Source organism: Suncus etruscus, chromosome 7, assembly GCF_024139225.1.
Source record: "Suncus etruscus isolate mSunEtr1 chromosome 7, mSunEtr1.pri.cur, whole genome shotgun sequence".
Taxonomy (NCBI): Eukaryota; Metazoa; Chordata; class Mammalia; order Eulipotyphla; family Soricidae; genus Suncus; species Suncus etruscus.
In genome coordinates, this window is record NC_064854.1 from 71233890 (window position 1) to 71257560 (window position 23671).

The 23671-nt window shown below is 35.1% G+C and overlaps 1 protein-coding gene and 1 non-coding gene across 2 annotated transcripts in view; one reads left to right on the forward strand and one right to left on the reverse strand.

Moving 5' to 3' along the window:
• Positions 1-23671, forward strand: part of LMBRD1 (LMBR1 domain containing 1) — a 100322-nt gene that overhangs the window by 24246 nt on the left and 52405 nt on the right. The window contains exons 4-7 of the mRNA XM_049776870.1: positions 9300-9397; positions 10792-10859; positions 17287-17375; positions 18612-18685. Coding sequence (XP_049632827.1) covers positions 9300-9397; positions 10792-10859; positions 17287-17375; positions 18612-18685 — 329 coding nt within the window. The remainder of the gene's footprint in view (positions 1-9299; positions 9398-10791; positions 10860-17286; positions 17376-18611; positions 18686-23671) is intronic.
• Positions 21305-21412, reverse strand: LOC126015270 (U6 spliceosomal RNA). Its single transcript, XR_007498153.1, has one exon. It is a non-coding gene; the product is annotated as a U6 spliceosomal RNA (small nuclear RNA).

The window sequence follows — 23671 nt, forward strand, 5'->3', positions numbered from 1 at the left end:
AGGGGCAAGTTTGTTGTAGATTGTCTTTTACTGTTTGTTGGATTATGTTCTTTCACATTCCTATGCTGTCAATTTTTTTTTTTTTTTTTTTTTTGGTTTTTTGGGCCACACCAGTTTGATGCTCAGGGGTTACTCCTGGCTAAGCACTCAGAAATTGCCCCTGGCTTGGGGGACCATATAGGACGCTGGGGGATCGAACCACGGTCCTTTCTTGGCTAGTGCTTGTAAGTCAGACACCTTACCTCTAGTGCCACCTCGCCGGCCCCTATGCTGATAATTTTTATTGTAAATGAAAAAGCTTTTCTCTGCATTATTGATATGATCATAATTTTTACTTTCCTTTTGTTGACATAGTGCACATTGAGTCAGATTTTTTGAGCCACTTTTGTATCTCAGATCATTCTTTCCTTATATTAAAAGGGTAATCTATTTTTCTAGTAATATATTGTTGAACTTGGGTGGTTCATTGTGATTTATTTTTATTTTATTTTTTTTTTCATCAGGGATATTTAACTGAGATTTCCTTTTTCTGAAATATTTCAACTGCTTTTATTTTAGGACAGTAAATTGTTTGAATTAATTACCTTTTCAACTTCTTGGATGAGCTTCTTAAGAAGAATGGGTAACGGTTATTTTTCAAACTTGAGTGAACTCACTAGTAAAACCATCAGACCTATACTTTTGTTCTGTGGAGACATTTTATAATTTTCTTGTTTGTAATTAGTCATGTTTTATCTTTCCTCCTGATGCAATTTTGAGAGCTTCTGTTATTCTAAACTTTTTTCTGTCTCTTACACCTTGATGGCATAAAGTTGTTCAAACTAGTCTTATCTGTTGTGTATATTTTTTTATTTTTATTGAGACCAATGTGAATTACAATCTTTCACAATTATGTTTAAGGTACATAGGGACAATAAATTATTGCAATTCCCACCACCAGTGTTGACCTCCCTCCGCCCCTGTTCCTAGCATCCGCCCCATACCTCCACCCTTATCCCCCTGGACTGCTAGTGTAACAGGTCCCTTTTCGGTGTAGCTTGCTGTAGTTCGAGTCTCTTTGTTTCTATTGTCATTGATTTTGGGTTGGGTATTTAGGACTGATCATTTTTTATTTCCACTCACTATTCCTAGGACTGCTTGCCCCTGGTACCTACTGTCCACTTTGTTTTCTTAATTTATGAGGCAGAGCATGATGATTCATGTTCTATAGTTCTGTTGAAAATAAAGTGGGAGGAGCCCCTGTCAAGAAACAATGAATATAAGTTTAAAAGACGAAAGGAAAATAAAAAGCAAACTGAACATAGCAAAACAAAAAAAAAAAAAGGAAAGGGGATTGTGGTTGTGAAAATCAGTCTTCTGTAATTATAAATCTTGGTTTTTGCACAGATCCTAGGACAAAGTCTAGGATAGAGTCTTTCTTTATGGTTCCAGAAGTTCTTCTAAGTCCTGGTTGTTGCATTTTCTGTAATTAGTGATCTTGTTGTAATTAGTGATCTTGGTTTTCACAAAGATCAAAGGATGGAGTATCTTCTCCTATTCAAGTACTAACCAGGACTGACCCTGCTTAGCTTCCGAGATCAGATGAAATCGGATAAATTCAGGGTGGTATGGCCATAGACAAAGGATGGAGTGTATTCTGATTTCATCTCACCGTTAGGTGATGAGGCAGAATCTGCCTTTAGATCAAGTTGTTGCTATTTCCTCATCGTCAGGATGTCGATGAACATACCCTGGCATGCTGCAGGTGTCTTGCGTCTCAGCAGCTCTAGTGGGGAAATAGTCTTCATGAGAGGAAAGTGTGTGATCTCGAGCGGCTGGGCAGAATATGAAATATGAAATAATGAAACCACACACAAGTATGGTGGGTCAACACATCTGGCAGGCATGCGACAAGTTTAATTTTTAAGTAGGGAGTTTTTATAAGGGATAAAGACACTTATAGGTATTGAGAAGGTTTACAATTAGAAAGCAGAGTTAAACAGTAAACAATAAATTAAGCTATGGGTGTGAGCCTTAAGAATTCTGAGTTACAAAGGAGAAGGCCATAACTCAAGGCAGCTCTAGCAACTAATTTCAGGTGCAAAATAAGGGATTATTCAGAAGTAAAAAAAAAAAAAAAAAAAAACTAGGAACACAATCTTCACTGGGATGGGCTCTATTATTTTAGAGGTCAAGTGAAAGAAAGAGCTAAATCCACTAAGGTGTAGTTCCTATTTTCTGGGAAAAGTCAATAGCCCATGATCTGCATTCTAACTACGCCTTTGATTACCAGAAACTGAGGCTGCAAGGACATAATTTGAAAAAGAAAAAAAAAATATTTTCTTTGATTTGGTGCTAAATATTATCCAGAAAGGGGTTCTCAAGTAATCTTTGGTGCTGTAATTATTGAAGAAATGTATTCGATTGAGGTCATATTTTGGCTTGTGATTTTACAAGGAAGAGATAGCCAAATATGACAGAAAATGTAATGTTGATACAATGGCATAAATTTTAAAAATATCTCTTTTGGGAATTTCTCAACTCTTCACACAGGGGAAGAAGCGTCCACACTGGTGCAAGTTGGTAATAGAGACTCCTGCGGGGGGGGGGGGGGGTGTAGTTTAATTTCTGGTGCTGTTGTGAGAAACTATGTCAGCTTTAAGTTTGTGGGTTTGGATTTAGAGGTCAATGTGTGATCACGTGAGTTCTAAGTCAAGTTCCCATGACAAATGTTCAGGGTGAGAGGTTCCCCTGTATTATGTACTTTATGGGTTCTTTTTTTTTGTTTGTTTGTTTGTTTGTTTGTTTTTCAGGCCACACTCATTTGATGCTCAGGGGTCGATCCTTCCTTGGCTAGCGCTTGCAAGGCAGATACCTTACCTCTAGCACCACCTCGCTGGCCCCACTTTATGGGTTCTTATTCTTAGTAGGTAAGAGCTTGTTTCTATACATACTATTTCCCCATTTTAGTGTGCCTATGCAAAAAGGAACGATGTCATATTATTGGTTGTGCATTAGGGTGTACAACTGTCAGACTATACAATTTCTTTGCCCTGGTTTTGACCTGAGCTTTCATTCCAAGCAAGACTTTTCTTCTTTAATTAATATACAGCAGACCCGGGGCCGGCGAGGTGGTGCTAGAGGTAAGGTGTCTGCCTCGTAAGCGCTAGCCAAGGAAGGACCGCGGTTCGATCCCCTGGCATCCCATATGGTCCGCCCAAGCCAGGGGAAATTTCTGAGCGCTTATCTAGGAGTAACCTCTGAGCATCAAACGGATGTGGCCTGAAAAACAAAACAAAAAAAAATATGCAGCAGAACCAGAGCAAGCAAAGAAAAATAAATATATAAATGAGTAAAAATGAAAAAAAATGGAGGGGGATGGAGTAGGCTACTTTTACATTTGTAAGTAGACACACTAAGAAGAATAATTGTTAGAGTTAAACATACATAGAAAATATAAATATCCCCATTAAGTCTTTTGAGATAGTCTTGGGCGGGCGGGAATGAAATTCATGGCAATTTTTCATTCTGCATCATGGTCTTAATCAGACTAAGAAATGGTTTACACTACAGCAATAGGGGGTCGGGTAGTGTTCTCAAGTTTGGGGTCCTTCTGGAGCTGAACCTGGTTGCATGCACTGGTTCATGGTGTGTGTGTGTGTGTGTGTGTGTGTGTGTGTGTGTGTGTGTATGTGTGTGTATGTGTGTGTGCGTGTGCACGCGTGTGAGGAAAAAGAGCCACATAGAATGAGTCAACAGAAGTGGTGGTTGCAGCTTCTTGCTAGGCAAGGAATGTGGTCCTGAGAGGATGTCTTTTCACTTTGGGAGCTGGATGGCTGCTTGTTGGTATAAGGGCTTTGGTCTTGATTCCTATTGAGTTAAGAACTGAGGGTTAAATAGGGAGAGATAATGGATCAGGATTGAGGGCTTGAGAGGATAGAAGAAGTTCTGAAGGGGGTGAGGAGAGATAGTATGTAAGAGGGGCTATATGCAATATAGGCATGACTTGTGTACAGTATAGATTGGGCAAGCATAGAGGAGTCCACTGCATACAAACTCATGCCCACTTTATAGACAAATAGAAATCTATTCATAGGTTATGGTTGGAGGTCTGACCTGTCAGGGCACTTAAGAAATAATTGAATTAAGAAAAAATAAACATTGGGAGAAACTGAAGGGTTGGCTTTGCATGTTTCTCTTTTCTGGTCTCCTGAAGCTCTCCTCAGAGGGGTAGGAAAGACCCCCAAAAAACTCTCCTGGAGGCCCCAGTAGAGCATGGCCACACCGTTTTGGTTTGAGGCCGCACACTCTTTCTAACTAATGAACTCCACCACAACATGAAGGAAAAAATTACACTATAAGTGTGACAATGGGGAAAACTCGCAGGCAAACACCATGCATAAAAAATACAATGGAATATCATGCCACTGTCAGGAGAGATGAAGTCATGAAATTTACTTATTCATTGTTGTACATGAAATCTATTATGCTGAGTGAAATAAGTCAGAGGGAGAGAAATAGACACAGAATAGTTTCACTCATCTATGGGTTTTAAGAAAAACAAAAGACATTTTTGAAATAATTTTCAGAGACAAAAGAGAGGAATCCTGGAACTTTCCTCTCACTACATGAAGCTCACCATGGAGAGTGATGAGTGCAGTTAGAGAAATAAGTACATTGATCATAACATTGTGAATGAATGAGGGAAGTAGAGAGCCTGTCTAGAGTACAGGCAGGCATGGGTTGGAGAGGAGGTAGATTTGGGACATTGGGGATGGGACTGCTGCACTGGTGAAGGGGGGGTGTTTTTTACATGCTGAATCCCAACCACAATCACGTTTGTAATAAAGGTATTTAAATAAAAATATTAATTAAAAAAGAAAAAAGGAATAAAATCGCTTAGGAAAGAAAAATAATGATACAAACAAATAAATCCCCTTGGTACCTTGGAATGGAAAGGTTTTCTAATTTCTTAGCACTTCATCAATGGCAGGGGTGAACTTGGGTAAATGAGGCTTGCAGGGTTAGATTGTGCATGGAGCATTTCAGGATAAAACATAATTTTTATGACTAGAGTACTATGCAATATATTAGTGAGCACTAAGAGTATTCTACCCTATGTATTATCATCCACTGTGTGCACTGAGGTTCCTTTCATGGATAGAAACTGACAACATAGGCATTCTGATATAATGGTACCATGTCTTGAATTGTACAAGAAGAAATTAGATAAGGAAAAAACGAAAAAGGGAAAACAAAGAAAAGGGATAATATTAATTTGCAAAAACATACTCACTGAGTGGGTCCTATAGTATAATTCTCTGGTGTGCAGTTGTCTATTTCAGTGGTCTCAAATGTTACAAGTTTTAGTTCACAGTAGAAGGACATAATCAAAAGGAAATGTGTAAATTGAAGTACTTATCAAGACATTGTCATAATGAGCGCTGTATATGGAGTCTAATATGATAGAGTACCATATTGCAAAATTAGGTGTTCAGTTTATATCTCCAAGAACCTCTGTGGACAAAGAAGTTGAAGAGTTGTTTTAATAATATTAAGGCATTTAAGCATACTGATAGAAAGCACTGTAGTGGGAGTCTCTGGCTTCCAATCATGTTCTGCACATGATTCTGTGGATAAAAATATTAGAACATTATCATAGGCATTTGTAGTGTGAGGATTGAACACCTGTGCAGTTTAAACTGCTATTTCTGTTGTTGCAGGTTTCTTTGTGGTATAAAAGAGTAAAGGCCTTGTGTTTCTCTTCCACTTGATTTGATCACTTCTCACTGTACCCTGGCACCTACAGTGTTTGGAGTATCTACCATTTAGACCATTGTGTTTCTTCATGGAATTGTTCTAAATGCACATATTAGTGATTTTATTCTGTATTTATCCTCCTTCTTCTGACTTCATTAACATAATATTTTCTAGTTTCTTCCATGTTGCTGCAACTTGAATGATTGTATCGTTTCTTTCTGCTATGTAGTATCCCATTGTGTATATGCACCATATCTTCATGATCCACTCATCTGTTGTTGGGCATCTAGGTTGATTTCAAGTCTTGGCTATTGTACTGAGTGCTGCAATGAACAAAAGTGTGAATACATTCTTTTGGATGAGTGTTTTTCTGTCCTGGGGATAGATACCCAAAAGGGGGATTGCAGGGTCATATGATAGCTCTATTTTGAGCTTACTGCGAACCTTTGATCCTGTTTTCCATAAGAGTTGGACGAGGCAGCATTCCCACTATCAGTGCATGAGAATTCCTTTCTTACTGCATCTTTGCCACCAGAGATTGTTCCCATTGTTTTGTTCCTTTGATTTAGATTTCCCTAATGGTCTATTTTAGGGTTTATTTATTCTAGGTACTTGAGTTTACCCAAGTATGGTAGAGATATTGCAGTCTAGTTAGTTTTTTCTTTTGGTTTTGAGTCTCCATATTTTCTATGGGAGACAGAAGTTAAGTGGGCCTCGCCTGTGTAGGACTGTCTGGTTATAGACTGAAGTGTCAGCAATGTTTGTAGGGCAGCAAGATTATAGCCAGAGTGTGCATGTACATATCCCACTAATTTCTCCTGATCAGAGGAAGGATGGACTTTCGAGAGGATGGCAGCTGTTTCAGCAAAGTTGGGTTGAAGGTGACTTGGGGGGTGGGGAAATGATTCGCTCCCTGTCCACCTTACTGGTAGTGGAGGAACCGAGCCTCCGCCCAGCAATGGCTGGTGGCGGGGTAAGGAGCCACTTGTATGCCTTACGAGTTTGAAGTCCCTTAGGTCCCGTGAATCCCAGCCCTATTTGTTGTGCTTTTATTTTGATTTGTTTTGGTATATGTTGTAACTTCTCATTTCTATCTCTTTTTTTTAATGAGCTTAGCTTAGGGTTTAACAGTATTTTCTAATTATGCTAAGATTCAGCTCTTGGTTTCATTAATCTTTTGTGTTCTATTTCTGTTTTCTGTTTTGTTTATACATATTGTAAATCTATAAATTCCAATATTTACTTCTACTAACTTTGGCTTTCTTTTGTTGTTTTTTTTCTTTTACATAAGGTTTCACTTTTCACTTTTTGTGACTATTTGTTTTCAGTTATAACACTATATTGTTATTTTTATTAGAAAAACGGAAGTATTTCTGGAAATATTAAAATAGTAATTTTATTTAGTTAGGAACTAATTTCTTTTAACCTGGCAATTTTGGCCTTATTCCATTGAATGAACAGGCAATAACGTCAGTTAAAAATTTTTCCAAATGATTGATCTTGATTTTTAAGGGAATGGGGACCCGCGTATGCAGTGAAGATAAAGAAAAGATACCTTGAACATAGTTGATTCTGTGATTCCTCCTGATGATGCCATATTTAGTGGCAAAATTTGATGCCTGTTACCTTCATGTCTAGGACAAAGTTTCCAGTAATTTAGTAGTTTAGGACACTCAAATTTAATATTTGGGTCTTTCCATTTCTGGTAACAAATTCTGTTTTCAGGAATTTAGCCTGACTTTTTTTTGTTTGTTTTTTGGGCCACACTTGATGAAGCTCAGGAAATACTCCTGGCTCTGTGCTCAGAAATTGCTCCTGGCTTGGGGAAACATATGGGACACCAGGGGATCAAACCGAGGTCCGTTCCAGGTCAGCCATGTGCAAGGCAAATGCCCTATGCTGTGCCACTGCTCCGGCCTGGACATTTTTAATATTTTGGAGATAGATACATGTTTTTTGTTTGTTTGTTTGTTTTTGTGGGAGGTCACACCTGGCAGCACTCAGGGGTTACTCCTGGCTCTACACTCAGAAATCGCTCCTGGCAAGCTCACGGGACCATATGGGATGTCGGGATTTGAACCACTGTCCTTCTGAATGCAAGGCAAACACCATACCTCCATGCTATTTCTCTGGCTAAGAGATAAAGTTCAATGTCATAGTATTTTTTTAATATGTCACTTAAAATAAATTTGGAGAAAGTCTATCCAAGTTTGGTAAGACAGTGAATAGTTATCCTACAGTTTGGAACATGATGAAAACATACAGTTATAAATAACATTGATTGCACAAATATCAGTTTATGATGTAACCATTAGGCAGTTTCGCTTTTTAAAGGACAAGACCATGAAATTGATAAGTGACACAGTGAGACTGAAACCATACCTTTCTGCATTTGTCAGTTTCTCAGATTTTCTCACTTGATTTTTAGCTCACTTCCTTGTGCTAATTTAACATCTTTTTATGCAATTTATTGGATTCCCTTTTATGGGCAAAAGGATAGTTGTAGATCATACCTTGTGCTTAGGAGCTCCTTGCTCAGGTATTATTTTTGATATTGAGCTAGATACCATAAGCAGTGCTAGAGATTGAATTGGGATATGCTGCATATGTGACAAGCACCTTAAGCTCTGTCCTATCTCTCTAGTTTCTGGTGGATTATTTAAATCTGTAATTTTAATGGTATTTAGTGTGAGTCAAAATTCTGTCCCAGGTATGCCTGATTTTTTGGATATATGGTAGAAATGAAATTACTTTTTATTTAGCACATTGTAAATTAATTTTTATTTTTTATTGGGCTATTCTGAGTTGAAGAATTATTTATAGTTTCATTTCACATGTACAATTTTTCAACACCATATCAAATTTTATAAAATTTGTATCATAAATTTATATTGGGCAAGTTATTTTGTATCAAGAGGGAAACATCAATTTTAGCAATTTCTCTAACTTCTAGTACTTAGATATTTCAGTTATTCCATATTTTAAGGACAGTTGTAAATTATAATGTTAGAGTTTTTAAATAAGATGGTTTAAAGAATGCTTTTAGCACAATGGTTTATATATATAGTAAGAGCTCAAATAATTGCTGTGCTACTATACTCATTGGTAATTGGTATGACTATTATCATTAAAAGTACCTTTTAATATACTTATGGGATAGATTTTTTTTTTTTTTTTTTTAGAAATAGAAAAGGCTGGTTTAAATTTCACATAAACTGGGGCCGGAGTGGTGGTGCAAGCGGTAAGGTGTCTGCCTTGCCCGTGCTAGCCTAGGACAGACCATGGTTTGATCCCTGGCCTCCCATATGGTCCCCAAGGCAGGAGCAATTCCTGAGTGCATAGCCAGGAGTAACCCCTGAGCGTCAATGAGTGTGGCCCAAACTTCCCCCACAAATTTTTGCATAAACAGCTATTGATATAAGGAATCAGATGGGGGAATGAATTGCTGTGTGAAGCAAATTATATATACATATTTATGTGCATGCATAAATATAGTTATGTATAAATACATTGTTTACATATAATTTTATTAGAGCTCATTTTAGTATTTATTTCCACAGCTTTATATTCTGTTATACTATTCTGTGTTTTCTTCTGGATCCCTTTTGTTTACTTCTACTTTGAAGAAAAGGATGATGATGATAGCAATAAATGCACTGTAAGTATTTTTATTTTTTGGTCTCAATTTAAGAATAAATGATTCTTTCCTCCATTTTCAGGGAACCGTATGACTTGTTTAAGTTTATTCTGGAACAATGTCGTTTAATTTCAATACATTGTGAGCCACATGTGAAATGTTAAATTTTCCTATAGCCATATTGAAATAACTAAGAAGAAACTGTAACATTATTTTAAGTGATTGTATTTTATGTGATATATTCTAAGTATTTCAAATAGTCAAAAGTTGAGACAAGAATTTTTTCTACCTTTAGAAGTTTAGAATATGTATTATAATTAAAAAGCATTCCAGTTTAAACTAGCATATTCAGGTATTATGCAACTGTAAATTCAAAGGATTTGTAGAAATTCACTAAAATTGTAGAATAAGAGTGGCAGATGTTTTTCTATAAAAGACCAGAAAGGAAATATTTTAGAACTTTCAGAACACATAGTTTCTGTCGCAGCTATTCAGTTCTGTTATTGGAGGGTGTAAGTAGCTAGAGACAGTACTTACTGAGCATTTTATGATCTAATAAAATACGTGACCCACATACTGCAAAACTGTAGGACATAAAGAAAGACAACTTGAATATTTTACTAATCCCCAAATGCAGCATACGTTGAATGAACCAATGAACAGACCACTGTCACTAGCGTTGCTATTTAGAAGTCTTAAATATTAGCAAGTAAATTTTTCTGTATGTCTTAAATACACTACTCTGGGTACTTCTTGCTCTAGATTCCATGGGTGGTTTAGAATCATATTTGTATACTAATTTCAGAGTGTAGAAGAAGTTTTATATTGGTAAATATTTGTCAAAACTGGGCATTTTGTTTGAAAGTTCTAAGGTACTTGTGTAAAGATGAAGCCTAAGTATATCAACAATTTTATAAAAAATTCTGAGAGATAATCAGCAGGAGAGAAAAGATACTTATAGAGTAGAGCAGTCTTGGCATATTATCTGTTTAAACACATGTGTCATGTATTTCTATATATGTAATAGACAAATTGTATATGTATAACAGGCATATATTATCACAGTACTTAACAAGAACCCATTTTGGTACGTAGAAACAAAATATTTTACAGTCTGCTTGCTCCCTATTTGGGGGAATATATAAATATTCTAATAAATTTACTGATTACACTGAAGAATTAATTATGCATTAGGGGTGCTATTTTTCAGAAATTCTAATTACTGAAAAAATGTAAAATCTTGTGTAGTTTGCAGAGATACTCCACATGTTCAATGTGTATTGCTTTTTTATAAGTTTTAATACTTTGAACAAAGAGCTTATAGTGTTGAATTAAATTACATTTGCTAAGTGAATAAGTGTATTTTAAAGGGCTTGCTAAATGGCATCCTTTTTTTTTTTTCTCTTGATATCTAGCAAATTAAAACAGCATTCAAGTATACTTTGGGTTTTGCTGTGATTTGTGCACTTCTTCTTTTAGTTGGGTAAGTCCAATTACATACCCTTTACCCCAGAAATGGTGTTTTATCATGTTAATATTAATGACAGAGTAAAAATTTTGGGAGAAGGTGGGGAGTGAACCAAAATATAAAAGGAACTAGTCATTGTGTGTGTGTGTGTGTGTGTGTGTTGGTTCCTCTAAAAGGTAGGAGTGTGTGTGTGTGTGTGTGGTGTGTGTGGTGTGTGTGTGTTTGTGTGTGTGTGTTGGGTCCTCTAAAAGGTGCTCAGGAAGCCCCAGTGTGTGTGTGTGTGTGTGTGTGTGTGTGGGGTGTGTGTGTTTGTGTGTGTGTGTTGGGTCCTCTAAAAGGTGCTCAGGAAGCCCCAGTGTGTGTGTGTGTGTGTGTGTGTGTGTGTGTGTGTGTGTGTTTTGGGTCCTCTAAAAGATGCTCAGGAAGCCCCAGCTCTAAAAGGTGCGTACGTGTGTGTGTGTGTGTGTGTGTGTGTGTGTGTGTGTGTATCTCATAATTGCTGTCTTCAGCCCCTGAATCGTCTTTTATAATATACCTCTAAATAATTACAACTAGCATATTGTCTCTGTCATTCTGTTGACATTTTTATTTGTATTTTTATGCATTCATATCCCTTGACCTGTACAACTTTCTAAATTGTAATTTTACATAGGTCTAATTATATTTAATGTGATTTGTATTTTATTCAATGTGCAAATTTAATATATTTAGGTGATTTTATTTAGTGATGACCACTTGGACATTTATGATATTTGCCAGGTTTTCTTCTTTAGTAAAGAACATATTGATGAAAATTCTTATTTGTGTATTTTTTTTTTTCAAATTTTACCCACCAGTACTACATCCTTTGATGCGTTTTCAGTGAGTTCCTTTGTTAATTTATCTTTAGATTTTTATCTTTAGGCAACACACCATTATCAATGGAATATATTTATCCTTGTTAAAGTAGGTCTTAATTCTTTTATTTTTTATGATAGAACATATTCTAGATACTAATTTTTAAAGTTTTTACCATAATTCGGTTTCAGAAAATAAAATAAATTTGAGACATTTTTGTGTGTGGTGATGGGGATTGACTCTTTCTTCATATGCAACACATGAAACACTTCTGAGTCATATCCCAGGACTAAAAATTGTACTATAATGAAAAAAAAACTTATTATAGGATTAAAATTGTTTAGTAACTCTGGTTATTATTATATAGACTGGTAAATAAAACTAGAGAAGGAGTATAGAGAGTAACCCAACTTAATTCAATGCAGAGGACATAGAATGTGATGCTTGGCTCTGTGCAGTGTCAGGAAATTGCCTTGCACATAGCTGACCTGAGTTCTGTCCTCAGCACCACATGTTATCTTCAAGCACACCAGAAGTGCTCCCTGAATACAGAGCCAGGAGTCTGCCCTGAGCATTGCTGGTTATTGTCCTCCTCCCGCAAAGAGACTATATAGTTAAATTTTCAGAATGTGCTTGTTTGTTTTCAGTGTATTTTCATTTACCCATCTGGAGTATTATAAGAAAAGAAGACACATTGAAAGAACATTTTTAGTGATTTACTATTATTGAACTACAGAATATATTATATATATGTATATATATTTTTATTTTTATTGTGAACAAAGTAGATTATGAATCTTTCACAGTAATATTAAAGGTACATAGTGACATTGAATCAGGGTCATTCCCACCACTAGAGTTGTGCTCCCTCCACCCCTGTTCTTAGGATATATCCCATATTGGACTGCTAGTGTAGCTGATCCCCTCTGTGTATAGCTTGTTGTAGATTGGGTATCAATTCTGTTGTCATTGACTTTGGGTTTGGTTTTTAAGTCTGATCATTTTTTATTTCTACTCAATGTTCATACGACTGATCCTAGTACCTTCCTTTTATTTTTCTTCAATTTATGAGGCAGAACAAGATGATTCAAGTTATGTGGTTCTGTTGGGGAAAAAAGGAAAAGAAAAAATAAAAACTGGGAGGAATCTGTCTATAAATATCAGTTCAAAAGAAGAAAGGGAAAAAAGAAGAAAAACATACCAAACCAAACAAAAGAAACAAAAAACAAAAAAAAAAACAAAATCAGCTACTAGAAAAAAGTACAACAGTGACAAAAAAACAACAACAAATAATAATCATAAGAACAAAAAAAAAAGGAAGGAGGGCTGGAGTGGCAAGGTTTTGTGCTTCTTTCTTCTTCTTCTTCTTCTTTTTTTTTTTTTTTTTTGCATAGGCAGTAAAATTATTGGGGAAATTAGAAAGAGAATTCCCTTGGCCTAGAAATACAGTGTTTTTCCTCCCTTGAAGCATACTGCTGTGAGAATTACTACAGGCTCCATACATGCTCATGCTCATGCTCATTTTCACACCTCAAGGTCTATTTATGGTGCCAGAAAACTTCGCTTAGTTGTGGATGATAAAATCAGGGCTCTGTAGCTGGAGATCTTGGTATTTGCAGAGGTCATAGGATGAAGCCTAGGATAGAGTCTTACTTTTTGGTTCTAGAAATTCTGTTCCTTCACTGTTGTGATTAGTCTTTTGTATTTTGTAGTCTTGGTTTTTGCACAGATCCTAGGATGAAGCCTAGGATAGAGTTTTTCATTATGGTTCCAGAAGTTATGCTCAGTCACGGTTGTCAGAGTCAGACTTCTGGGATTGGATATCTTGGTTATTGTACAAATCCTAGGCTGAAGTGTAGGTTAGAGTCTTTCTTATTGATTCCAGGATAAGTTCTGCCCAGTCATGGTTGTCAAAGTCAGTCTTCTGTAGTTGGCGATCTTGGTTTTTACACAGCTCAAAGGATGACGTATCTTCTGATTTCATTTTACCATTAGGTGATGAAATAGGGCAACCTGCTTGTTGTCAGGATGTCATGTCAAAACTAGCACAAATTGCTCCCAGAGCAGTATTAGGAATTCCCCAGGGGGAGTTTGGTTCCTGGTGCTGTTTCAGGAAACTGTCAGTTCTATGTCTGGGGGATCTAAGGTTCAGAATTGGATGGTTGCTGTCTGATCACATGGAGTCTAAATTGGGTGCACATGACATGTTCAGGGTGGGAGGCACCCCTGTATTATAAAATGTATGAGTTCTTATCCCTAATAGATAAGAGCTTGTTTCTGTGCATAAAATGTCCCCTTTTTTAGTATGCCTTTGCAAAAAGGAATGGTGCATTTGGGGGTGTGAATGACAGGCTACACTATCTCTGTGCCCCGGTTTTGACCTGAGCTTTTAACCCGGCAAGACATTTTTTTTGTGTGTAGTTTTTTTAATACCAGCAGAACCAAAATAGGTGAAGTTAAAGAAAAAAAAATAAAATAGAATAAATACATAAAAATAAAATAAAAATTAAAAAGTGGTGTAAGAAGCTATCTTACATTTGGGAATAAAGAGACTAAGAAGTAATATTATAGAGCTATTGAACATATAAAGGAAATATAGGCTTCCCCATTAAGTCTTTTGAGATATTTTTGTGTGTATGGGGTGAAATCTAGGGTACATTTTCATCACACTGTGATCTTGTTGAGTTTGAGAAATGATTTACAGCCATAAGGGATCAGGTACTGCCCTTTGGCTGGGGGCCCTTCTAGGACTGGATTGGTAGCATTCAACAGTCCATGATTAGGAGGCTGAGAAGAAGGGCCATAAGGCATGAGTCAGCAGGAATATTGGATGTAGTTTCTTGCTAGGGCAAGAGACGTGGGGCTGAGAGGGTGTCCTTTTGCTTTGTGAGCTGGGTGGAGGCTTATTGGGGCAGGAGGTTGGTTTCAGTACAGAATGAGTTAAGAACTGCTGAGGGTAAAGATGGTTAAATAAGAAGGGATATCTGATCAAGATTGGGGGATGAAAGGATAGAAGGTTTCTGAAGGTGGGAAGGAGGGATAATGTATGAGGGACTATATACACACGCAACTGTAAATCGTATCTTTATTAAAAAAAACTTTAACCTGCAAAACCAAAATATATAAAATAATTTGAGCTGACTTTTTAATCAGAGGTGATATCTGGATTAATGGCTACAATGAGCACGTTTTGCAATGCATAGCTTTTCGAAGCGGGGGTTGAAGCAGGACACAGCAACTCTCAGCTCCAGAGACATACAGAGACATAAACACAGGGCTTAGCTTGTTCTGACAGTGTTTGCTGAGGTCAAACATACCCTCCTTTACAGAACCTTGCTTGCCTCCCTATGAGAACTACTGATTTAGTGTGACACCTTCCAGTTTTATTCAGATTGGAATGAAAAAGATTTATTCTTTTTTTAAAGTTGAGTAGTATACTGTATATGTATGTACACATTTGTCACGTATTATGAGACCATATATATTGTACATGTGTATGTACATATGTACATGCATTTATACAACACTATTCTCATTTGATTTTTGGAATTTGTATTGTCTCCAGATCATAGCTATAGTAAATAGTACTGCATTGTATATAGGTGTACATATATATTTTTGAATTTGCTTTGTTTTTGTTCTTGGGGGAGATACCTAGCAGTGAGATAATTGAATCAAAGTTCTATTTTTACTTTTTTTGAGAAGACACCATCTAATTTTTTAAAGGCTAAATCTGATGATTGTCTTTACCAACAGTAAAAGAGAGTTTCTACATCTATTTGTTAATTTTTTGATATAGACTACTCACTGGTGTGAGGTGATTCTCAATTTCATTTTCCTGATAATCAGTGAGGATGAGCACTTTTTCATAAATTTGTTGATCAGCTATATGCCGTCTTTGGAAATATATCTGTTCAGCTTCTCTCCATATTGTACAGCTGTTTTTCTTGTCATTGAACTTTGTGAGTCCTTTATGATGTTAGCCTTTTTGCAGATGTTGTACAAATATTTTCTCCTATTCATTTGAATATGCTTTGATTTACACTGTCCTAACTTTTGTAGTGTTCAAATTTTTTAGTTTGATGTATTTTCTTTTTGTTTATTAAGTTTCCTTGCTAGTTGGCTATCTCATTAAAGATTTCTCTGAGGTTATAATGAAGAGGTTTGACTATTTCTCTTTGTACTTCTAGACTCAGCTTTAAAATCAAGGCTTTTAAAAAACATTTGAATTAAACTATGTATATGATATGAGTAGAGGAATCTAATTCTTGCTCTTTACCTTGATTACCTTTTTTTTTAAGAATTGATCAAGGTTAGATTATAAAATCAGTGTTTACTCTTCTGTTTATTATATTTTGTCTACTTTCTTACTTATCAACCTATCCATCCATTCAGACATCCAGGAATGCCTTCCATTTTCTTTCTGTCTTAAGTGTCTGGAACATGTTTTAACAAGCTTGTTGTTTGATGAATGTTAATAATAAATATATATTATGTATATAATAATAATAAATATATATATATATTTCTGCATTGCAGGAGATTGAACTCAGGTTCAACTATGGAAAACACGTGCCATTACTATTGAATCACATATCCAGCTCAGAAACTATATTTATTATTGTTTATTGTAGAGAATCTTAAAGATAGGCATGAAAATAAAAAGAATGAAATAAAAATTATTAGTATTACATCCAAGTATTTTTTATTCTGAGGCATTTCTTTTATTTATTTATGCACATAATTTATGCTATCCTATCTTTAGAAGTGTGGGGGCTTTTTAGTTTGATATGTCCCAGTTATATATTTCTGATATTTTGTTAATGGTGCTCTCTAATAGATTATATACATATTTATACACATTATATATTGTGATATATAATATATATTATGATATATTCATAGTTTCTTTCTGATTTACCACTGAAAATGTTAACCTTTTACATTTTATTTTATACTTATTTTTATGCATGTGTATATTTTATGAGGTTTTTGGCTACACCTGGCTGACTCTACTCAGGGTTCACTCCTGAATGGTATGTGCGGCAGGACCTTATGTGGTGCCAGATATTGAACTCAGATCTGCCAAGTGCAAGGATAATGCCTTATATACTTTACTATCTAGCTGGCCCTATTAAGCTTTCTTGTTCTGTGACCTCTCTAGCCAATGGTTTCTTACTATTTTATTTTTTTTGTTTTTTTTTTGGAGGGGGGGGGCCACACCTGGTGACGCTCAGGGGTTATCCTGGCTGTGTGATCAGAAATTTCTCCTGGCTCTGGGGACCGTATGGGATGTGGGGGTCGGTTGGGGGAATGAAACCTTCTGGATTAGCTGTGTGCAAGGCAAACGTCTTACCACTGTGCTACTACTTCGGCCCCAAGATTTCTTTTAATTGTAAATGTAAAATATACATATAAGATACAAAAGAATTATTCCAGTAATACAGTATTCAACTTGTGATACAGTTAGCGCATGATATAGATTTTATTTATTAATTTTGGGGAGAGGGAAGTTGACCGTTGCTTAAAAAATTAAATTTCAAACCATTTTCTTTTCTATATTATTTATTAAATTATTAGTTGTTTTTTTTTTTCTGCTTTGTAGTGCTTTTGTTCCTTTGAATGTTCCCAATAACAAAAATACTACAGAGTGGGAAAAAGTGAAGTTCCTGTTTGAAGAGCTTGGAAGTAGCCGTAAGTATTAAATCTATTCATAATAACTCATACCTTATGACTGTTAGGACTTTTTGTGGAGATGCTTTTAATATTGTTAGTAACTTAATCTCATAATTTTATTAACTTATGATTATAGATTTTCTTGATAAATTAGGAGTATTCTCTTGGTAGCTATTATGTAGTTTATCTCTTCACTTCTAATGCTACTTATTATGTGTTGAGGAAATTAACTTTAAAATATTTTCGTAAGTCTTAAATGGTCTTTGATTTACTTAGGATATTAGAATGTTTTACATATGCTAGATATATTGGTATATATTTTAATTAAATTTTTTTTATCATTTAATTAAAAACTGTGATTCATAAAGTTGCTCAGAATAGTTGTTCTGGCATTCAGTGTTCCAATACCAGTGCCACCATCACTGTAAGATGCTTTCATCATTGTCCTCAATTTCCCACCACCCTTCAAGTCTGTCCCTTGCTAGTCATGAAATAATTTACTTTATATTGTTTATATTATTATACCAAAATGGTTATGAAATTATTAAAAAATATTTAAGGAGGGCCCGGAGAGATAGCACAGCGGCGTTTGCCTTGCAAGCAGCCGATCCAGGACCAAAGGTGGTTGGTTCGAATCCTGGTGTCCCATATGGTCCCCCGTGCCTGCCAGGAGCTATTTCTGAGCAGACAGCCAGGAGTAACCCCTGAGCACTGCCGAATGTGGCCCAAAAACCAAAAAAAAAAAAAAAAAAAATTTTTAAGGAAATTGTTATATTACAATGGGGCCATTAGTCATTGCCTGAAGGTTTATTTTTGTTGCTCTTGTTTCTAATTCATTGGTATTTTTTTTAAAATAAATTGTGAAATATAGCATGTAATTTATGTTTATTCTACCAAGTGAGTAACTAATTTTCAACTTAAAGAATGAAATAAACTAGAATTTGGACACTTGAATATTAAAAACAACAAAATTGGAAGTATCAAGATTAGAAAATTAGAAGTGTCAAGAGTCAGCAATATATAGTAATTGCCTCTATTTTATTCTGAGATGAGTGAAAGAATCTTAGTCTATAAAATCTTTTAGAAATGAATTTATGAAGAGCCCTTTGAAAATGTTTTTCTTCCTGAAGTTACCATTTGAAGGACATGTTGGGTTTGCTGTTAGAATACATAAATTAAAAAGTATTTTTAATTTATTGAATAAAAATATATAAACATCATGTACACTTTTTACAGATTTTTTTTCCTTTGCAGATGGTTTAGCTGCATTGTCATTTTCCATTAGTTCTTTGACCTTGATTGGAATGTTGGCAGCTATAACTTACACAGTAAGTGTAATAGTAATAATTTAATTAAAATTAAGTAATCATTTTTGAAGCTATTCTTTTTCCTTCCTAAATATTCTTTATGGTCCGTAGGGATTACTCTTAGTATCTTTTTTATTTTATTTATATTTTTAGTTTTTTGGGCCACACCCTGCGACACTGAGGAGTTACTCCTGTCTCTCTGCTCAGAAATTGCACCTGGCAGGCACGGGGGACCATATGGGATGTAGACATTTGAACCACTGTTGGTCCTGAGTGGGCCACTTGCAAGGCAAATGCCCTACCACTGTGCTAGCTCTCCGGTCCTACTCTTACCTATTTTCGACTAATTGTATAAACAGTTGAACTCAAAATTTCAAGACACTTTTTATGCTCCGTAGATCCTGCTGTGTTGGGGATCTAACACTGGTTCAATGTGCCTTGTGTGTGCCTTAGCCCCTTTACTTTGGCTCCAGGAAGCAATATGTTTTATCTTAGTAATGCATTGTCTTTAATTTTATCTCTGTAATATTTTATCTACATTATAGAGGAAAAGCCAATAATAAATGTTTTATATCAATATCCTGAGTTATGCAGAACATTTATACCTCATTTAAATTGTAATAAATTTAAAACAGAGCTCAAAACAGTAGAAGACTGTTTCTTAACTATAGTTTAAGTGAAAAAAGAAAGAGTAAAGAGAACATGTTTTATTGGTCAGTCATACTATAAAGTCATGCATGTTTTATGTATAATCTAATACTTAAACTCTAGTTCCTTCCATTATAATTACCAGTAATACTACTCAAAATGTATTAAAAATAACTGAACATTTGTTTTAATATAGGAAGATGTTATAGTATTGACAGGTCATGATAGTTCTAATGAACATATAAGTGGGTACAAAAATTCTGGCTACATAAAAGCTTGAAAAATAGCAATTTTTTGGTGGTGGAACAGGGAAGGGATATTAGTATGTATTCTTGAGTTTTAGAATTAATATAACTGGATTAAAATACCTCAAGCAGAAAGTTGATACTTAGGATGCTATTAACCCTGAATATATAGAATTACTGTATTGGTTCAGAATCTGAGACTGAGTATTGAAACTACAGTTTTTGTAATGTATGTTTCAGTTGAATGATTTTTTTAAAATTTGTATTATTATTTGTGAAATGATTGATTATTTAAATTTTGCCAAGATTAGTCATTGTATCATGTTTGACATAGCAGCATTCAATTTTAGGAGGGTAATGTTGAATAAAGTATTGTTTTGTTGTGGTTATTGTAAATTGAAAAGGAAGACAAAATTTGAATGAAATATAGACAAAAATACATATATGTTTTAAATTTTGGTGCCACTTAGTGGGAAATTATTGTTTAGTTGTATTTTCATATAAACTATGTCATAGGGTCTTGCATTAAATAATTAACGATGGAGCTGGATGGCGATGGATGGTGAAGGATTTCTTTCTGCCATCCCAGGCCACGTGGCTCAGCAACCCCCATCTAGCCAGCGGGTTCCAGGCCCAGGTGATCGGCATAATCAAGACTCACTTACATGCAGGCATTAGGAAGCATCATCTTTATTCATGCCCTGGCCACCACAGGTGTGTGGCCTATCTCATAACCTTTCAAGCATTCGGCCATTCGTAGCCCTGCATCTTATAATTCAGTCATCTTCCTCAGAGAGCCCAGCAGGGCCAAAAGGCAAAGACCCTTAATCCCCTGGCTTCCAGGTTTATCTACCTATTCCAAGACCCCTCCCAGGAATGGGCCGGGTCTTGCAGCTAAGGTCACACCTATTATCCGGTTCCCAAGACCCCTCCCAGAAATGGGTGGGTCTCAGATAGGTACCCTACAATAGGGAACACTGAAGTAGCTATGAAGTCAGAAACTACTGAACTTTTAAAATATATATATACATATACACATATATGTACACACACACTTGGTAAATGTTAAAGTTTTTTCTAGAGTGTGACTTGTTTATAATATTACCTATATTGTACAGTTGCTTTTTGTTTTGTTATTGTTTGTTTTTTTGTTTTTTGGGGGCTGGGGGTCACACATGACAGTGCTCAGGGGTTACTCCTGGTTCTATGCTCAGAAATCGCTCCTGGCAGTCTCGGAAGACCATATGGGATGTCGGGATTTGAATTTCCATCCTTCTGCATGCAAGGCAAACGCCTTACCTCCATGCTATCTCTACAGCCCTAGTTGTTTTAATATATAAGCTAATAGAATATTATAAACACACTATAAATTTAAAACTAGAAATAAAGCAGTATTCCCAATAGTCTTTGAAAATTTACCTTTCAAAGATCTGATTTTCATGTAATAGAAATAATGTTCAGATATAATAGATATTTGAATATACAGTGGATATATTTGACTAAATCTGCCAGTGATTTTAAGATGGACCTTTATTTTATTTATCATGGTAAGGAAAAGATGTCGTGCTTATTCTTTATAAATTATTTGTGAAAGAAGTTTTTAGATTGAAATCCCTTTTTAAATTGCAGAAGAGTGCTTCTGCATTCATAAAGAAAATATTAGAAAGATAGCTTTTAAAAATCGTGATTGGGTTGTGGGTCTACTTGAATTATTTTTTAAATGACTGTTCATGTTCATATTTTTTCTTAAAATATGGAATGCTTCATTGAATTTGCTTGTCATCGTTGCACAGGGACCATGGTAATCTTCTCTGTATCATTCCAATTTTAGTATATGTGCTACAGAAGCAAGCACATGTTCATGATTATAATAAAAATTTTTTTATGATAGCAGAAGATTAATAATGAAATTTTCCTAGGGCTTCACTCTTGTCTTCTATTTCTTCAAAACTGGTAACATACCTACTTTATAAAAATTGAGCTGTTTTTGTTGTATTTTGTTGTTACTTGTCTTGTGCCCATAGAAAGTGTTATCTTTTTTACTTTCAGGGAAAACAGGCAGTTCTAAATTAAGTAGTAAAAGGGTTTATTAGAAATGTTTTTAATTTATTTATGTTCATTCCAAACATTTCATATTTTAAAATAAAAATGGTAATTTATTCTTGGAAGTTGAAATAATTAACGTTGGAGACAAACCCAGAAGCATTTGTACTTGCTTCTTTAGTCTTGCTGATTTTCTGATAATGCACTAGAGGGCAGTAGTAAGCAATTTTGATTTTCTGTTTTAAGATCTTACTAAATATTTTATACAAAGTGTATATCAAAGTTACATTAATCTAAATTATTAAGTAGTATCTAAATATAGTTAAAATCATTGAAATTCATAAATAAGCCAAAAACTAGGTAACCAGAAAAAATTATACTATTATTTAGTTGCTTTTTTTCAGTTTTACAAAGAGATAATTGTGCTTTTATCTTTTATGTTATGAGGAACATATTTTTATCTTAAATCAAATTAAGTGATTAAGAAATTCAGCTCACCTCTTCCATTCAGTATATGAATTCCACATAGGAAAATAAATTTATGTGATTCGAGGGCTCTTTTTAAAGAATCTTGGTTAACTATTGTTTTTACAACAAAGAAAAAAATTAATCCTAGTCTATTTTTAAGTCAAAGGCTTTCAAAGTCCACCTTGACCTGATCTCTATCAATCTTATCTTAGTACTTTTAATTTTTCTGTTCTTAAAATACTCTAATTTCACATCCTTCAATATGTACCCAGCAATTCAGACTTTAGAAGAAGCAGTTTCTTCATCTCCAGTACCTCTCTTTACCCTATTAACATCATTAGCAAACTCTTTCATGTCTTAATTTAAGTATACATATCTGAAAAGTCTTTGGCTTATAAATATAGGTGCTAAAAACTCAATTATAATGCACAGTGTTGTATATTAACATAGATCTGCCCAATCCTGGGTAATGAGAATAATTGAAATTATTCTTTAAAGAATATGTATTCTTCAGTAAGATTAGTTAGAAATTTGGAGACTACATGAAATTTAAAAATTTTTTAAAAAATTTTAAACCATCATGATGTGCAAAATTATTCATAGTTGGGTTTTAGATATGTATGTTTAAGGACTAATCCCATCACCAAAATGAATCTCCTCCGCCAGTGTTTCATAGTGCATGCCATGCCATCACCCTCCACTCCAGCTTGCCAGCATAACAGGAACCTATTTAAGTTTGGTAGTTAAAGTTGATGTCTCATGATTTCATTGTTGTTTGATTCTGAGTTTACTGTTTTCTATTTTCTTCTACTGTTTTCTATAGAGGCAGCATTCTCACCAGCCAACACAACATTTAACTGTGTTAGTTGTTTCGTTGTTCCCAACTTTTTTGATATGTGCTATCATCATTGGCGTAGATGATACCTCATTGTTGTCTTGATTTGAATTTCCCTAAAGATAAGTGATGATGAGCATTTGTTCATGTGCCTTTTGGCCATCTGTTGGTCTTCCTCAGAGAAGTGTTTGTTCATTTCCTCACTGCATTCTTTTGATGAGGTTTTTAGGTTCTGAGAAGGTAACATTGTGATCACTTTGCATATTGTAGATATCAATTCTTTATCTGATGTGTTAAGTGCAGAAATTTTCTCAAACTCGGCTGTCTTTTGATTTTAGCTCATATTTCTTTTGCCATACAGAAACATTTTAATTTGATGTAGTTCCATTCATTCATATTTGATTCTATAGTCCTTGCCAATGGCTTCCTAAATCATCAAAGACTTTCTTGAGGTTTAAGTTCTGCCTATGTTTTTCTCAGTAGACTTGACGGATTTAGGTCTGCTCTCAAGGTCTTGATTTACATTGAATTGACTTTTGTGTAAGGTGTGAGATATGGATCGGTCTTTCATTTCTTTTACACATGAATATCCAATTGTTCCAATGTCATTTGTGGAAGAGACTGTCTTTATTCCATTTGAAACTCTTGGCTCCCTTGTCAAAGATTAATTGACCATATTGGGTGTTTGTCACTTGATATTCTTACCATTGGTCTGAAAGTCTTTCTTTGTTCCAATACCATGCTGTTTTGGCTATTATGGTTTTGTAC